The sequence below is a fragment of the Pteropus medius genome, unplaced genomic scaffold (genome assembly GCF_902729225.1).
Source record: "Pteropus medius unplaced genomic scaffold, Ma_sr-lr_union100, whole genome shotgun sequence".
In the NCBI taxonomy this organism is placed as follows: Eukaryota; Metazoa; Chordata; class Mammalia; order Chiroptera; family Pteropodidae; genus Pteropus; species Pteropus medius.
In genome coordinates, this window is record NW_024349800.1 from 51,312,438 (window position 1) to 51,329,286 (window position 16,849).

At 42.2% G+C, this 16,849-nt stretch overlaps 3 protein-coding genes across 8 annotated transcripts in view; 2 read left to right on the forward strand and 1 right to left on the reverse strand.

The window, feature by feature from the left end:
• Positions 1-1,316, forward strand: part of ADCY3 (adenylate cyclase 3) — a 68,074-nt gene extending 66,758 nt beyond the window's left edge. Inside the window, 1 exon segment of the mRNA XM_039886948.1 lies at positions 326-1,316. Coding sequence (XP_039742882.1) covers positions 326-508 — 183 coding nt within the window. The 3' untranslated portion in view covers positions 509-1,316.
• Positions 35-12,896, reverse strand: CENPO (centromere protein O). 6 transcript variants are annotated; one of them, XM_039887674.1, is made up of 8 exons: positions 12,758-12,896; positions 12,245-12,363; positions 10,609-10,778; positions 5,139-5,256; positions 4,381-4,640; positions 3,350-3,521; positions 2,440-2,603; positions 35-1,101 (listed from the first exon to the last, which is right to left on the reverse strand). In XM_039887674.1, the coding sequence occupies exons 2-7, from the start codon at positions 12,288-12,290 to the stop codon at positions 2,470-2,472; spliced, it is 900 nt and encodes a 299-aa protein (XP_039743608.1). In that variant the 5' UTR covers positions 12,291-12,363; positions 12,758-12,896; the 3' UTR covers positions 35-1,101; positions 2,440-2,469. The 6 variants fall into 6 exon arrangements, 5 of the variants coding, with proteins under 5 accessions (XP_039743608.1, XP_039743607.1, XP_039743604.1 ...); XM_039887673.1 differs by having other exon boundaries at positions 12,679-12,811; XM_039887670.1 differs by having other exon boundaries at positions 12,660-12,811.
• On the forward strand, positions 12,779-16,849 carry PTRHD1 (peptidyl-tRNA hydrolase domain containing 1). Its single transcript, XM_039887676.1, has 2 exons — positions 12,779-13,054; positions 15,808-16,849. The coding sequence occupies exons 1-2, from the start codon at positions 12,803-12,805 to the stop codon at positions 15,976-15,978; spliced, it is 423 nt and encodes a 140-aa protein (XP_039743610.1). The 5' UTR covers positions 12,779-12,802; the 3' UTR covers positions 15,979-16,849.

A 16,849-nucleotide genomic window follows, 5' to 3' on the forward strand; every position in this document is an offset into this window, starting at 1 on the left:
CTTCATGCCTCAGACAGAGAGAGGATACTTCGACCCCATTGGCAAAACTCAGGTTTAATAACATCCTGCCTCCAGCAGCTCTCCCAAGGCCACCCTGACCTGTAGTGGCTGGTCTGGTGGGAAAGCACCACAAAAGGGGCAAAGGAAACAGGAGCCGGAAGTCTAAGTTCCCAGAGGAGCGAGCACTAGACGAGCCAGGCAAACCACACTGTTCTATTGCTCTGGCGCATGCGGTGGAGGGGGCCCCAGGTGGGGGTACCACCTGGGTAGCCTGAGTCTGGCACTACTCTCTAACCCAAGCTCTTATACTGTTCTCTCTCTACAGGTGGTAGAAGACACACAGGCCATCCTCCGAGAGTACGGCTTCCGCTTCGTGAGGCGAGGGCCCATCTTTGTGAAAGGGAAAGGGGAGCTGCTAACCTTTTTCTTGAAAGGCCGTGACAAGCCAGCCACCTTCCCTAACGGCTCTTCTGTCACACTGCCCCACCAGGTGGTAGACAACTCCTGAATGGCCTCTAGCCTCGCCAGAGTCTGAAAGGGAGAATGTTTTTTGGAATCAAGGGCCTTGGGAAAGGTCAAATGCCCAACATTCCCGACTTGTTGACATGCACACTTATAGACTTTAGGTTTAAAAAGCGCCTCAAGCCTTCATTTGTTCGTGGGCATGTGAGCTGAGGGTGGTCACACTATCCTTAGTGTGCCTGTAGCTTCCCCCGAGAGTCGGGGTCGTAGGCTTAGTCCTGGAACTGCCCTTCCAAAGCCCTAGTTCCAACCAGCCCTTCTCCCCCAGAGAGGCCATGGCCACTGTGAGCAGGAATATGTCAGGTGGAACAAACTTGCCTTTGCTGCTGGGGACAGGTGGGGAAGCTCAGCTTGAGAGGAAGCTTGACAGGGTGGGACAACTGTGCCAGCAAATGCTCTGCTCCCAGCTGTGACTTGAAAGCAGTGCTTTTCATCCTGAAGAGAGCTCAAGCTGGAGACCTGCTTGTCTCCACATGGTCCAAGTTAGGTGCAAGGGCCCTTGTCCTGGTAATCTTGAAAGGTTCTTCTGGAACCCGTCACCTTAGTTATGAGAACAGAAAGTGCAATATTTCCTTTTACCTGGTGGGAGGGAGGGAAAGGGAATTTATTTCTGAAAGAAAAATATATAAACAGATCTTCTACATTTATATTTTTAACTTTCTGTTACAAACTTTCCAATACTGCCTTGCCTTTTGAGCTCTTGCTACAGTCGCCTTTGCTACTGCTTTAAAAGAGAATTTACAGGTATTGACAAAGAACAAGACTGTTTTATTAAAAGCTTTCTTCGACTTGAATGATCATTGTGAAAATCCTGTTGATGCCTCTCCTGTTTCGCTAACTCACACCTCCGGTCCTCGCAGGGCCCGGAAGGCACGAGAGCATGAACTAAGGTACCTTTTATTCGTAAGCCAGCTGCTTTCCTCTAAGTGATGGTCCAAGCTGACTGAACCTTTCCTGTGCTCCTCCCACACATGTGGGTTACTTCTCACTCATCAGGTCTAGGAAGTACCCATTTAAAAATGAGGCCCGAATGCAGCGCTAGGCTTTGGGTAGGAATGACTCCTACTTGTGACTGGGCAAAGGGGGACGGGAACTAAAATGGCAGGACCTGGCCAGCTAAACACATCTGCGAACTGGCTCTACACTTACTTCCTTAAGCCAAGGAAAAGTGCTTGCAGATCCAAGGCCATAGTTATAAGGGGAAATGGTACACTACTAGTTGGACCAGGAGTGAGGAGGACAACTGTGCAGCAATGGCCTAGAGCTTGCAGGAGGAAGGTGAGCAAGGGTCTGCTTCCCTTGCAACAACTGAGTTATGAGCAGACTCTTGGTCGTGCTTTTTTATAGCTTAGAGTCAACTCTAGAGATGTTTAAGGAAACAAAGTATTAGATATACAGAACTCTATTTTACCCACAGTATTTTCTCATACAATATTCTTCAAAGCAGTAGTCTAGAATACAGTGCTCCGACAATTAAACATCTCACTCAACTACGATTCATCTCATAAGAACCTAGAGTGTTGTAAGAACTCTTTTCAAATGTCTCATAAGAGAATGAAGCAGAATTACTTAAGCTTTCATAAAAGCTAGAAGTACTCTATAGTTGAGCGGTACATACTCCCTTTCACAAAATGCCTCCTATTGTCCCACAAACCATTCTGATTTTCAGCTAAAACATATGGTCAAATCAGCATCTCCAAGAAGAGATGATCTTGAACATCCTAACAAGTGACCAGGTAATCATGGAGAATTGTCCAAAAATGCCATTGTCTATGGACTCAAACTTGCCCCTTTATCATCTTGATGAGGTGGGTGTCTGTCCTCATTGCAAGGACATTCTCCAGGCAAGGAGTCTGAGCTTTTCAACAGTTTTCAGTTCCCAGGACCTCGCTTGGGACTGTGTACTTGTTTACTCACTTTTGATGTATTCCCAATGAAAACAGCATTCTAGTAGACCAGGCTCAGATCCAACTTTCCTCTTCTAGCAAACGAAGCAAACACTTGGTGCAGGGGCTTTGTACAAAACAGCTTTTCATGGTGTGCTCGCTGTTCTTCCCATGAGGTGGGTAATGCATCCATCCCTAAAAAAGGCAGATTCTATCAGTCTCACCTAGTGTAATTGGAATCAGAACCTGGATCACTGATATTCTGGACCCAAGTCACTTTACTTTATTGGCTTAGAGCTGAGAGGCTGGCCCTTATTGGACCAATATAATTTTGAGACCACAAACTTACTCTCTCCAGAGAAACTGAAAACTTATAGTATGAAACTTATGGCAGCTTCAAATTTTCTCCCCCCTAAAAAACTTATCCTATTTTTTATTACTGTCCATGTGACATCACTACGGTACATTTAATTGAAACAAGATCACAAAAAAAAATCTCTTGGGCAGCCCTGAAAATTTCCCATTTAGAGAATAGTCTCCAGGGAGCTAAATGTATACTGACTTGTGTCCATTCGGCTTCATGGTGAAATGAGTCTTCTGGTTCTCTCACCACAGTGACCCTATGACTCAGCCTCATTAGCTCTCTCTTCAAGTGGGGTCTCCAATGAAAAATTACAAGCTGAAAGAACACTGGCTGAGTTGGAAGGAGCAGAGAAGGAGGGAAAGCTATGATAATCGTATGTTTACTACTTACAAAGAGAAAAACCAGTAGAAACAAAATATTCTTTGTATTTTATTGTCTTCCTTTGTATTTTTCTGCTTATAGTACATAAACAGAAAAGTCTCTCAAGTCCAACTGTTGTATTCTACCCTGTTTCATTCAACCCGAATAACCTAGAGCATATTATCTAATTTCCCCACTGAGGCATCCTTCCTCTTACCTTGATAAGTAACAGTGACATCCGTTGGAAGGGTTATTGTGAGGTCCTTATACAGCAGTCTAGCACAAAATGAGAAGGACTGGCCCCTCGACTCTACTTTGTAAGTAAAGGAGAGCAGGTTGCACAGCGAGTTTCTCTGTAAGGGCCCAGCCAGAGAGGCCGCAAAGTCACTCTAATGGAGGTGGGGATCAAAACAGACACAAATGACAGACAATTACAGCTCCAAAGGCAGTGAGTGGCTGTGACACTTCCTTGTCTACCAAAAATAGGGCCCATTAATTAAATTTTAGAGAAATAAAGGAAAGGCAGGCCTGAAAAAGGGACTAATGATAGAGACATAACTAAGAGTCAGTGGCAGCCTAGGAAGAGCTGCAGAAAACACTCAACAGGCAGGGGTTGGGGTTGCAGGAAGATAAATAACTTTCTGCCAAGAATTTTGTTGACGTCATATGTATGATATGCTTTGTGTCTACATACACGTATCAATTTATTTAACTGACAACCAGGAGCTTCAGTGTCATTCCAAACACACAGAGGGGAAGCGCTAAGCATATACTATCACTGATTCTCTTTGCATTCACTTTACCCCATGCTAGCTCAATCGCTCAACCCTAAGGTAGGGCAGAGTTTAGGCAAAGATGGATAAAGCAGAAAACATAATTCTCAAGGTTCAGCAAGGCACTTAGCACAACACGTCAGGTACTCTACCATCCCTGCTGAATTAAAAGTACAGCAACTGTACTCTACCACTTTGTGAAGAGAAGAAAGCGTCAGGTAGAAAACCTTAAGGACCACCATTTGGGAGTGAATAATCCCGTAACCAGCATCCATGCATCAACATCATCCAGTTTCAACAGGGGGAGGGGGGGAAAATAACTTGTACACAAATAATGAACAAGTATTAAAAGGATAATAGTCAAATTTCTGGCTCAGTTATAAAACATTTTACAATACAAAAGAAAACTTGCCCCCCTCCTTTCTGTTAAGCCTATCCTGGGCCCACAAGATACTATATCAGGTTCCAGACGTACCTGAAGTCGATCTGCCTGGTACTTCCTCCCAGAGTAAGCATTTAGGTACTCGCAGAGACTGAACAGGAAGTGCTGAATATCAGTCTGTAAGTATTTTGCAGATATCTCCTCTAGGGGAATGAAGACTGGAATTGAATGGTGATGTATCCGAAGTGGTTTCTGTATGACAAGGTCTACGAAATAGGAATCCAGCAGGTTCCCCTCAAAAGCAGTGTTGATGCAAACACAGACTCCTCGGCTGGTCAGTTTCCCACTGAGCCCTGAGGCAAACAAGACAATACCTCTCAACAGATGTTAGGCAAAGTTAGTATCTTATTCATCTCTGCATCCCAGTTGCTTTGGTACTACCTAGTATAGACAGTATGTGCTCAAATGTTTGTCGAATGAAAGAATATCAGACTCTTTCCTCTTGTTGACTCTGGCTCACTCTGAGTTGTTGAAATTTTTAATTTACCTATTCTGATTGTCAAATAATTTATGACAGTCCCCAGTTCTTCCCACAATCTTCCTGCAACACAGATAACAGAATGAATTCCTGTTTTAATGGTGAAACAAAGACTTGAAGGGTTCAAGCTATCTGATGAGCAGTATAAAGCAAGCCAGCAGGACAGGGTGCCAAACTGCATGCCAGCCGTGTGCGTACGTTGAGTGGGGCAAAACCAATGCTCGAGAAATAGGTGCAGGACCAATACCACATCCAGCAAACTAACTCAATAGACAAAGAGACCCAGACTGAAACAGGCCAGAAAAAAGTAAACCTGTAAAACGATATGCCTGCAGAATGGCTTTCACGCTTTCCCGTTTTCTTTCTAAAACTTCTCGCTCGCTGCTCTCCGATGTCTGGTCGGGTTCTTCACTGGCAGTACACGCTTCAACCTGCAAGACAGGCAGCAAATCAAACTGGGTACAAAGGGACATAAGATGAAGTCTGCTCTCACCTAAATGGAAGAAAGCTAAATGCAGACTATTATGTTATGAATGAAGAAAGGCTACAGTGGTCTGCCAGGCAGCACTATGAATTCGCAGTAGAGGAAGGACCTTGTGGGTTAAAGTGCTAGGTATCAAAAGCAGAAATTGTGCTGGCCTGAAGAATTACGAATTTGGTGGGAATAAAGAGTATTGTGAATGGCAAAATAAAACGATGTGAAGAAAGTCTAGGATGAGCACAGGGTAAGCAAAAACGGTTGTGAAGAGGCAAGGCTAGGAAAGCGGCATGGGTCAGGCTGCTCAGGCTTTCAAGTGCCAGGATCAGAAATACTGACTCTAAGATGTGCACTTAGAGCTATGGCCCCACAGATGCTCTCAGACTAACCCTCTCTCTGATAATTGTAAGAGCTGGGTGAACTTTCAAAAATAAGCAAGCAAACAGAAACTGGTTGAAGACATTAGAGAACCACCAAGACAGCCAGATTAAAGATTAAAGCTAAATGCTCTGAGCTTAGCTGGGCTTTCCCTACAGTTTTTCCCCTCAGAGCATCTATCACAAGGCATACAGGCCAAATAGAGAGCTACCCGCGAGACTTTGTAGCAATTCCACTGAGACAAAAACTGGACACCAGGGTTACCAAAGCAGCCATTCTATGGGCCAACATCCCGTACAAAAGGGAACCCAACATTCTGCAGGCAATCTGCCTCCAGGCATTTGCCAGTTCTTGAACTGTATATGTGTGACTGGGTACTGAGAAAGAACCTGCTGAAAGTTAAAAAGCTAAGCAGAGATTTTGGCACAACGAAATCTGGAGTTCAGGGACTGCTAAGAGGGGCCTCGACAGACCTGTCCCCAACACACACCCGGACTTTCAACGGACGGCCCTAAAAAAAAGGCTATACCCTAGAAGGAGAGGCAACCCCAAATACAGACCACCCCAGCTGGATTAAGGCGATTTGCCCATGTGCTATTTGCCTATCAGTAAAAAACTAAAATTCCCTCTGGAGGAAGAGAACACAGTACAGAATCTTTACGTTTTTTTTCATATACGATACTTAACCATCGACTCAAAAAATTTACCAGGCATATCGAGAAAGGAACAGATGACTGGAAACCAAGAGGAAAAAGAAGACAAAAGAAACAGCTCCAAGGGGATTCAACTATCTGAGTTACCAGGCACAGCTACGAAAACAGATGAAAAGACGGAGAACTCATACCAAAGAGCTGGAATCTAAAAACAAAAAAATCAGACGGACATCCCAGAACCAAAAGATACAGAGACTAAAATTAGGAATCTAACGGGGGGGAGGGAGGAACTCCATACATGGGAGCCCCAGAAATAGAGGATAAGAATGAGGCAGATGAATTATTTGAAGGTATACTAACCAAATTTTCTAAAATAAATGAAAAACAAATTTAAGAAGCTCTATTAACACTAAGCAGGCTGAAGAAATAAAACCACTCCTAGCCCCATTAAGAAATAAAACTGCTAAAGCCCAAAGACAGACAGAATCTCAAAAAGAGGGAAAAAACACATTATATTCAAACAATACTAACATCTGACAGAAACTACAGGACTAGAAGACAACAAATATATTTAAAGCATGAAAGAAAACTTCCAATCTATAACTCCACACCTAGCAAAAATATCCTTTAAAAAAATGAAAACGGTGATAGTAAAATAAGGATATTTTCAAACAAAAACAGAGAATCTACAGCCAGCAGGCATACAATTAAAAAAAGTACCAAAAGAAGCTACTTATGCTGAGGATCCCAGACAGAAATTTGGAACTGCCAGATGTAATAAAAAGCACTGAAAAGGGTAAATATGTGTATAACTTTAAAGGAATAGTGACTGTACAAAAATGTTTCATAGAGTATATGTATATGTAGAATTAGCATGAGAAGTATGTGTGTGGGAGAGAAAAGTCAAGATGTTAGAAGGTTCTACATTACCCAGAAAGTCATAAAAGTCCTAATCAAAAGTATACTCAAGAAAAAAAAAATGCATGTTTTTACTAGGATAGCCACTGAAAGAATGCTGAAAGAATATATAATTAATAAGCTAATGGAGAAGAGTAATAACATAAAAAATAAAAATATCAATCCAAAAGGTGGCAAGACAGGAGGAAAGTAAAAGAATAAGACAATAAAATAGGAATATGGTAGATTTATATACGGATATATCAGTAATCACATTTAAAGTTCATGAACTCAATACTCCAAATAAAAGACAGACTGTCAGGGTGGATTAAAAATATCTAACTATGTAATACTTACAAGAAAAAGTATACCTTAAATATAAGGGCAGTGAAAATAGAAAAACATTTACTATGCAAATTCTAAACAAGAGTTGTAGTTATACTAATATTTGACCAAGTTGACTTTAAGGCAAAAAGTTTAAAATGAAAAGGAACATTTCATAATTATAAAAGGTTAACTCAACCAGGAAGATGCAATAATCCTAAATTTGTTTGCACCTAATAAGGAGCAAAAACAGAATGCAAAAGACACAATGTACAAACCCCACAACCAGATTTCGACACATGTATCCCAGTAACTGATACATACACAGCATGTTTTTGGTCAATGATGGACCACATATATGACAATGGCCCCATTATATTATAACGGAGCTGAAGAATTCCTACCACTTAGTGACATTATAGCTGTCATAGTGCCAATACATTACTCACGTGTTTGTGGTGATGCTGGTACGAACGAACCTACTGTGTTGTCAGCTGTATAAGAGTATAGCACACACAATTATGTACAGTACATAACACCTGATGATAAATGACTATGATATCGGTTTGTATGTAACTTTTTACTGTTAGAGTGGACTCTTTCTACTCATTAAGTTAGCTGCAAAACAGTATCCAGCAGCAGTGTCACAAATCTCGTGTTTACGTGTCTCCTGACTGCATTATTTTCTCGTGTTTGATTTAATCTCATGTTGTTTTATACGTTTAGTGTAGGCTAAGCGTACTGTTTATTAAGTCTACAATAGTGTAGTGTCCTTGACTTACACCTGCACTCCACTGACTCACCCACAGCAGCTTCCAATCCTGCAAGCTCCATTCATGGTAAGTATCCTATGCAGGTACGTTATTTTTTATCTTTTACACCACATTTACACTGTACTTTTCCTATGTTTAGATATGTTTAGCTACACAGTACTTACACTGTTACAACTGCCTACAGTATTCAGCACAGTAACATGCTGTACGGATTTGTAGCCCAGGAGCAATGGCTACGCTATGGAGGCCAAGTGTGTAGTAGGCTATACCATCCAGGTTTGTGTGAGTGCACTCTAAGATGTTTGCACGACGACGAAATCGCCTACCAATGCATTTCTCAGAACGTATCCCATTGTTAAGCGGTGTATGACTGTAGACAAGTCAGTCAGTGAGGATATAAAACATCTGAACCCCACGATGAATACATTTGGTCTATTTGACATATATGCCACACAGAATCAAACAAATCAAAATCGTCTATTTTACACCATACATAAAAATTAATTCCAGATGGACTATATTCTGAAAGTAGAAAGTAAAGCAATAAAGCTTTCAGAAAATAACACTACCTTCATGAACTTAAATTAGGCAAAGATTTATTAAAGAGACAAGAGCAGTAAGCATAAAATTAGATTCCTAAATCGACCTACTAAAACAGACTTTTTCACCATTAGAGTGAAAAGGCAAGCCAGTGTAAGAGATTTGCAATACATATACCCAATAAAGAACTCACATCCAAAATATGTAAAGACTTCTACAATAAGATTAAAATTGTTACGAAAGCCTTGAAAAGCATATTTCACAACAGAAGACTTTGAAGTGTCCAGCACGGAAACTTAACATCATTAGTTACTAGGCAAATGCAAATTAATCCACAGTGAGACACTATTATATTCACATCAGAATGTCAAAATTTTAAAACGAGTATTGATAAAAATGCAAAACAATGGAAATCTTATACACTATTGTTGAGAATTTAAAATTGGTACACTCACTTTAAAAAACTGGCAGTATTTACTAAAGCTAATATGCATACCCTATGACCCAACAATTCTATCAGATCTATACTAAATAAAGTGTCTATTTTTACACCAAAAGACAGGAACAAGAGTATTCTAAGCAGCATTATTCTTAAAAGCCCTAAAGCGAAACAGCCCGAATAACCCAAATGTTACCAACGGTACAACAGGTAAATGAACTGTGGAATATTCATAAAATGGTATTACTATTCGCAATAAAATGACCACTTCATGTAACAACACAGATGAATCTCACCAACACAACATTCGGCTAAAGAAGCCAGATATAAAGAAACCAAAGTTCACACTTATAACATTTACATGAAGTTTAAAAACAGGTAAAACCAGTGCATGATGACAGAAATCAAAATAGCAGTTATTTTGAGGGAAATGACTAGGAAGATACAACAGGGAGACTTCTGAGTCACTGATAATATTCCATACTTTGATCTGTGTAGAATAGGATGTGTTCACTTTGTAAAAGTTTCTTCAGATTTGTGTACTTTATATTTACATTTTTCTTTAATAACTTAAAAAAGGGGAGGAAGAAAGGGAAGTAAAGGGAGAAATGGAAGAGAAGGGAGGAAGGCAAAAAAAAAAAAAAGAAGGCTGACCACATCCCACGGGCAATGAACGGTTACTGAAAGTTTTTGAGCAAGGAAACGATGCAGTGTTTTATGAAGCATTTTCTTGGCTGTGTAGGATTCACTGGAGAAGTGTAAGTACTAGAAGAATCAACTAACAGACTACTGCAACAATCCGGGCATCCAAATCATCTGATAAATATTTACAACAGATACGGATAATACCTGAGCTATTGCAATGGAGTGGGGGAAGAAGCACAAAGACAACCTAAAGAAAAATTTGACAGTTCGTGCTCACTGAACTTCAGCTGAACAGAAAACTGAAAAGAGGGAAGGGTCAAAGTTTACTGTGAGGCTTTTCCGTTACTGGGTAACGGAAAAATGGCACTAATGACAAAAGTACCAGTGACTCAAGCTAGGCTGAGTTTGAGTTCATGGTTCATGTCTGTGAGGGTAGGTTGAGACTACTATGAACTTGCCTGAGCCATCAGTAATGCCTGACAATTGTTAGTTGATACTGGTATTAGTTGAGACTACAGGTTTGATCCTTTGAGGAATTCAGGACTGAAATCAATCCAGTAAGATCACAGGTAAAACACATTATACAAATATGCTTATTTCCAGACCATGTTCTTTGCGTCACGGGAAAGCCTGCCAACAATCACCCTTCTACTCACTCTGGCTTCACGCTGTTTCACTTCAGCCCTCAGTTTATCTCGCAGACTTCTCAGTTTACGAATCTTCGTTCCATGAGTGCTTTCCACTGCCTGAGTTCTCTGCAGCTCTTCCAATTTTTTACGGGATTTGTTCACTTGAGTCTCTAGTCTTTCCAAGTGAGCTAAAACACCTGAGGAAAGTAAGAAGGGAATTTCACAAGAGCCAAGGGTTTCTAACTCTGGCAACAGGAAGCATTTTAGGGAAGAAGAGAAGGTCACCCTTTTTTCAGAACTTTATGGCCAGCTAAATTGTTAAGACACTGGCCACAATTTATAAAACCAGAAGTACTGACCACAGAAATCAGAGACCAGCAACCTCTGAGTCCAAACACTGATGTACAAGCAGTCCCTAACCACGACAAATGTCCAAAGAGATCAGTATCTGAATATAGCTAATCTCAGTTATTCATAATTACGACCGAGAGGAAAATAAAGTCACCAAATTCGCCGACTCTCTCAGAAACCGTTTTTTAAAAAACAATTCTCTTAGAATTGTTTCAAGCTCACACTGGACAGAAATTCAGAGGCAAATTTCAATTCCCAAGAGACTGACTAGGGACAAATACCGGCATACCTTGTTTTATTGCACTTCGCTTTTATTGGGCTTCACAGATGTATTTTTAACAAATTGAAAGCAAGACACCCGCCCACACACACATACACACACACACATGTGCACGCACGCACGCCCACCACTAAAAAGATTATGACTCGCTTTGTTGTAGTGGTCTGAAACTGAACCCTCAACATCTCGGAGGTATGCCTGTAAAGGTCATATTTTCATAATGCTAATCAACTCTAACAATAAAGCATTTGCTGAATACTTCCCATGTATTAAGACACTTGTCCCAGATGCTTTACTTGTAAAGCATATAAAGAACTAAAGCATTTACTGAATACTTCCTATACATTAGGCATGTGCTAAATGCTTTACTTGAGAAGCATGAAAAGAATTACTTATCTAATTTCCACAGCCACCACCACAATGCTATTATTCACCTCCTTTTTTCAGGTGAAAAAAACTGAAGCAAAGAAAGATAAAATAACTCGCTGAAGGCCACAATATAGTGAAAGAGCCAGGACGCAAACCTAGACCTAACTAATGCCTAAGTCACTGCCTGGCACTGCCTCTTCCACAGAAGTAATGCATAAATGGTCCCCAAAAATCCTGGGAAGAGAGGAAAGCAACCTCGCTGGCTAGAACTGTAGCTCTGAAAATACTATGCATGCAACCTATTGGTCTAAAAAGGGGCAGGGGCCTAGAAATATTTGAAGTAATTTTTCCTTGTCCACTGATCATAGTTGCTTGCCCGTTTAAGTTTTCAATACAGGCACACCTCGAGATACTGCGGGTTCAGTTCCAAACCACCAATAAAGTGAGTTCTAATTTTTTGCAAGTGGAGGGTCTTGCCTTCAATTTGGAAAACCGCAACACCTGTGAAGCGCAATGAAACTCGTTATGCCTGGTTCCGTTCCTTTTACTATTCTGCTCCCAAATAGGACAGATCACACATCAGAGGAGGAAAGGGCTCTTTCACAACTTGGGGCTCATCTCTGGGCAGCAGCAGTAAGGGAAAAAAGGCAACCCTTTGAATACCTCCATTAGACTGGCCGTCTTGATTTAAAGTATTCTCCTGTTCCATCTCTTCCTCAGATTTCCAAGAGCCTTCCTATGAAGCTGTCCGGGCACCGGTAATAGGGACCTAGATTTCCTTGCTGGCCAAAGAAAAGTGGAAAGAAAATCTTATCTGTACTGAGCACACACAACTCAGTCACGCACCGGTCGGCCCCGGACACCCCGAGTGTCATCGCTAAGACTCTCCCTTCCTTATCCCTCCCGCCCATTTCCTGGGTGAGAGTCGGCGGCGTCCGCCTCCCCATCCCTGCGCGCTCCCGAGGGCTTGAACTCTCTGGTTCGGCCGAGTTTTACACACGTAAGGAGCTGTAAGAGGCCGTCTGGTCTTCCACCCTGGTCACCGTCCCGTCCCTCATGGGGTCTTATTCCCCCTTACCTCCTCTCCACTAGCTCACCCAATCCAGGGACGAGAGTTCCCGCCGTCCTCACCTTCAAATCCAAGCCAATCGGACCCAGCATGCTTTGCGCACTCACCGTACAAAAACATGGCAGCGCTCAAGGCCCCTCCCTGATCCCGGCATGCACCGGGGAGCGGGCCAGGCATTTCAGCTGTGCAGGAAGATGGCGATACCTGGCGCTAAGCCGCAGATCTTGGTACAATACTTGGTGTTACGAAAGGACCTATCGCAGGCACCGTTCTCCTGGCCAGCGGGCGCACTGGTAGCTCAGGCTTGTCACGCAGCCACTGCGGCCTTGCACGTTCACCGGGACCACCCACACACGGTTGCTTACCTCCAGGAGCTGGAGCGCATGCGCAAGGTGGTCCTCGAGGTGAGGCACAGGCCGGGGGGAGGAACGCTGAGGAGGCCGAGAGCGGAAGTGGGTGTGGTCTTGAGACGGAGGAGTAATTTCCCAGCGTGGAAGCACCGCTAGTGCGGAGAGGTCTAAAACATTTAGAAACGGGGAATTTGGGCTACTGTCCAGGGAGCCTTCCCTTGGCTGGGGAGGGCCTGTGAAGGGTAGATATCGAGTCCGTTATTAATGCTCCCGGCACCCCTCATCTGCCTGCCTCTTAGTGAATACCTATGAGGGCGGAGGCTGGTGGAACGAGACCCGCCCTTCTACCTGTGCACTGGGCCGGCCTTTTAAGGCAGCGCGGAAAGGTATTGACCCACCTCCTTCCCCAAAACCGACCCAGAAGCGATAAAGACGTGGGATACTCGTTGCTAGTGAAGTCAAACTGAAGATTTTACCTGGGCATGACGCCAAATTATTTGAAAATGTGAAACCCTCGTTTAAGTTGAAACATTACACACCAGGGTTGTAAAAAAGCGCTAAGGTCTTTTTTGCAGATGGCCAAACATCTTACCCTCACTCTTTGTTGATTTTGTTACTAGAAATGTATCTTAAGATAATCAGATGCACCCAAAGAGCATTGTACAAGGATGTTCATAGGAGCGCTTTATAATGGTAAATGTGGAAATTACTAAATTTCCAGTAGTAGGGATGGGTTAATTTGTGTCCTTATAATGGATTATGAAACTAGAATAAATCATGTTTCTGGAACATATTTAGTTGGCATAGAAGAGTGCTTATGATGTTATTGTGGCTGCCAGCCCGGGGTAGAAACACGGACCACCAGAAACCAGTGAGTTATAGGAAGCACACTCTTTATTCAGCCAGCTGGGTCTGCCAGGGGTACGCAGATCCCAAATTAAGCAGCCCCAAAATGTACAGGTACAGGGTTTTTAAGCCCTAAATCCCATTCCTCATTCTGTCTTAAACACAAAGGTCTATTTTTCTCCTATCCACTACCTGTCAACCCACAGGTCAGGTGTGCAGGCGGGGGTATAGAAGCAGAAAGCTTATTGTTAGAATGTTATGTTCCCATGGGTGATAGCCTATGTTCCCATGGGCGATAGCCAAGCAGTAATTTTTCACGCAGCACAATGTGATGCTAATTAACTTTTACATATAAAATGATCCACATTTTGAAAGGGAAAAACTAAGGAAGTCCATCCAAATATTAAGTAGTAGGTGGTGAGATTTTGGTTATTTTCCAGTGCTTCTCTTTTCCTTTCCCTTTTCTACATTAAACACATACAGTGAAGAAAAAATTGCTTCTAGTTTAAAGCTTTTTTTCTCATAAAATTTATCTATTTTAATAAATAAGCAAACCAGAATCCTAGAGTGGAGGGGTGGGGTATAATCCCTTCATGGCTAGATTATCTTGCAAGAGAAAAATTGCTGTTGGGTAGTGAAACATCAAAAAGTAATCTGTAGGCAAATGTCTTGAGACAGATAACCTGTAGGCAGATAGCTTTTCATTTAGCGTCTTTTTATAGGAAGAGGACCTGAAGGAATCATCTGGTTCAGACATCACCCTCTCCCTCGATTTCAAGCAGATAATATATTTACTCTTTTCTCAAGCAATCTGAATCCCACAGAGATTAAGTGATTATCCCCTGAGTTTAAAAGACTTCCGATGATTCCTAGTTGTTAGCCATAACTCAAGAAAGGGACTTAGGAGTTACCACTGACTGAATTAAGGTGCTGCTGTAGCCATAAAGACCAATAAAAGACAATACCAAGATTACTGTGTGCCAAGCACAGGTCTTAGCCTGATTTCATTGATCCTCACTACTGTTGGAAGCATTATCATCCCTGTTTTATGAAGGGGAAACAAAGGCCCAGCTAAGTCACATAACTTACCAAAGATCACGCAATCAGTAAGTGGTAAAGAGTTTGGCCTCACTCTGATTTATACTGTGCTGCTGCTGGATGCTGAAGAAGGGAGGGGAAGACCATGAGTTCTCCAGTGTGACTCTGCCTAAAGGATTTGGTAGATTTATTGCTCAATCCTTGCATCCTCTACTTTGATAAAACAAAGCTTGAGTTATCTTAGCAGCTTTTGCCTTCATAGGCAAAAATATACCCTATGTAACATAATACAGTGTCTTGATTTTCTGAGTGATGGCTTTAATACTTCCTATAATGGGATTCGGCATGGATGTTAAGGATGGTGAGAAACAACTTCAGAAGAATATTAGAGAATAATTTACCCTCCCTTGAGTTAACAAATAGGAACTATGCGGCAGAAAGAAAATCCTTGGTTTGGGTGGAGTAGGGTGGGAGGGGCGGAGGGAGGTGGAGGCAATGGGATTTAAGAAATCTTTCCAGTAGTCAGTTCTTTAAGTTAGAGCTGGCTGAAGGTTTAGGAATAGCTGTTTCGGCACCAGCCATAAGAGAACTAGAAAATGCATAGAGTCTAATTATTCCCAATGCATACAGTGTCTCAAGAAGGAAAACTCTTCATTATAAACAAGCATAGTAAGCCTCTCTCCTTCTCCCTGTCCCCTTGTCCCCAGGCAGCTTATAAGGCCCTACAAAGCGTAAATGGAAAATGGAGCAAAGAAGCAGCTGTTGCTTCTGGAGACATACGCTACAGCTCCTTTGGCAGAGCTGTAATTCCCTTTCAGTTAAGAGGAACCCCCCACCATACTTTTTTTTTTTTCATTGCCTTTTGAGATTCCTAAATGGGCTATTCAGTCTGTGTTCTGTGTTCTGTGTTCTGCTCCTTTTAGGCACCAGATGAGGCCACCCTAAAGGAGCTGGCTGAGACGCTGCAACAGAAGAACATCAACCACATACTGTGGCTGGAGCAGCCAGAGAATATTGCCACTTGCATTGCACTCCGTCCCTACCCCAAGGAAGAAGTGACCCAGTATTTGAAGAAGTTCCGATTGTTCAAATGACTGATGTTATCATTTGCTTTGGTGTATTCGTGTCTCGCCTGGATCCAGAAACTACATGCCATCTATCCCCAAGCGTGCTCCTTTCGATGGCAACTTGCCCTTCCCTTAATATTATGACAATTTCTTGAGGGTCAAATAAATGTTCATATTAAAATTGTCATTTGTGGGTCCCAGGTCTGGCTGTGATCCAGGCTTGTGGCTAGGAATAGGACCCCAGATTTAGAATGTTAACATTAGTAGGTGCCTGCGCCTAAAATATGCAAACATAATTCAGGTTATTTATCATGTATGTATGGCTGAATGCCACTATTGTACTCTGATATATGTGGAGCCATGCAGTCCCCTGGGGAGCAGAAGGGGAGCAGAAGAGCAGAAGCCCACTCCCTACAATAGAACTGCACTCCCTGCAATAGAACTGCGCTCCCCACAATAAAGTTAGTGCCTGCTGTTTCATTCTCATGTCGGTCCCTTGTGCATTCTTCCAACTGGGCGTCTCACCACCGAAACCTCTTCTCGAACAGATAGGAGCTGACATCAATAAGTGCTTCCTCTTATTTTTAATTATTAGAAAGTTCAGATGGGGAAAGTGAGTGAGCAGCAATGTCTATGGGTCATTGCTCAAGCAGAAGGTCTGGTTAGACACCTATACAGGGATCAAGGAAATGCCCTTCCGTCTTTGTCAGGAATAAATAATACAGTTCTTCCAATCAGCAGGGTTTAAAACTTTGCCTTTGAATTTCTTACATCTAGTTATTGTATTCACTGAATCTAAGACATCAGCTTTAAGATAACCATTATTATATATGTTAAGAAAGAAATGCTATCAATCAAATTAAGACATGCAGTAAACCATGAGATTAATTTCAAAAAA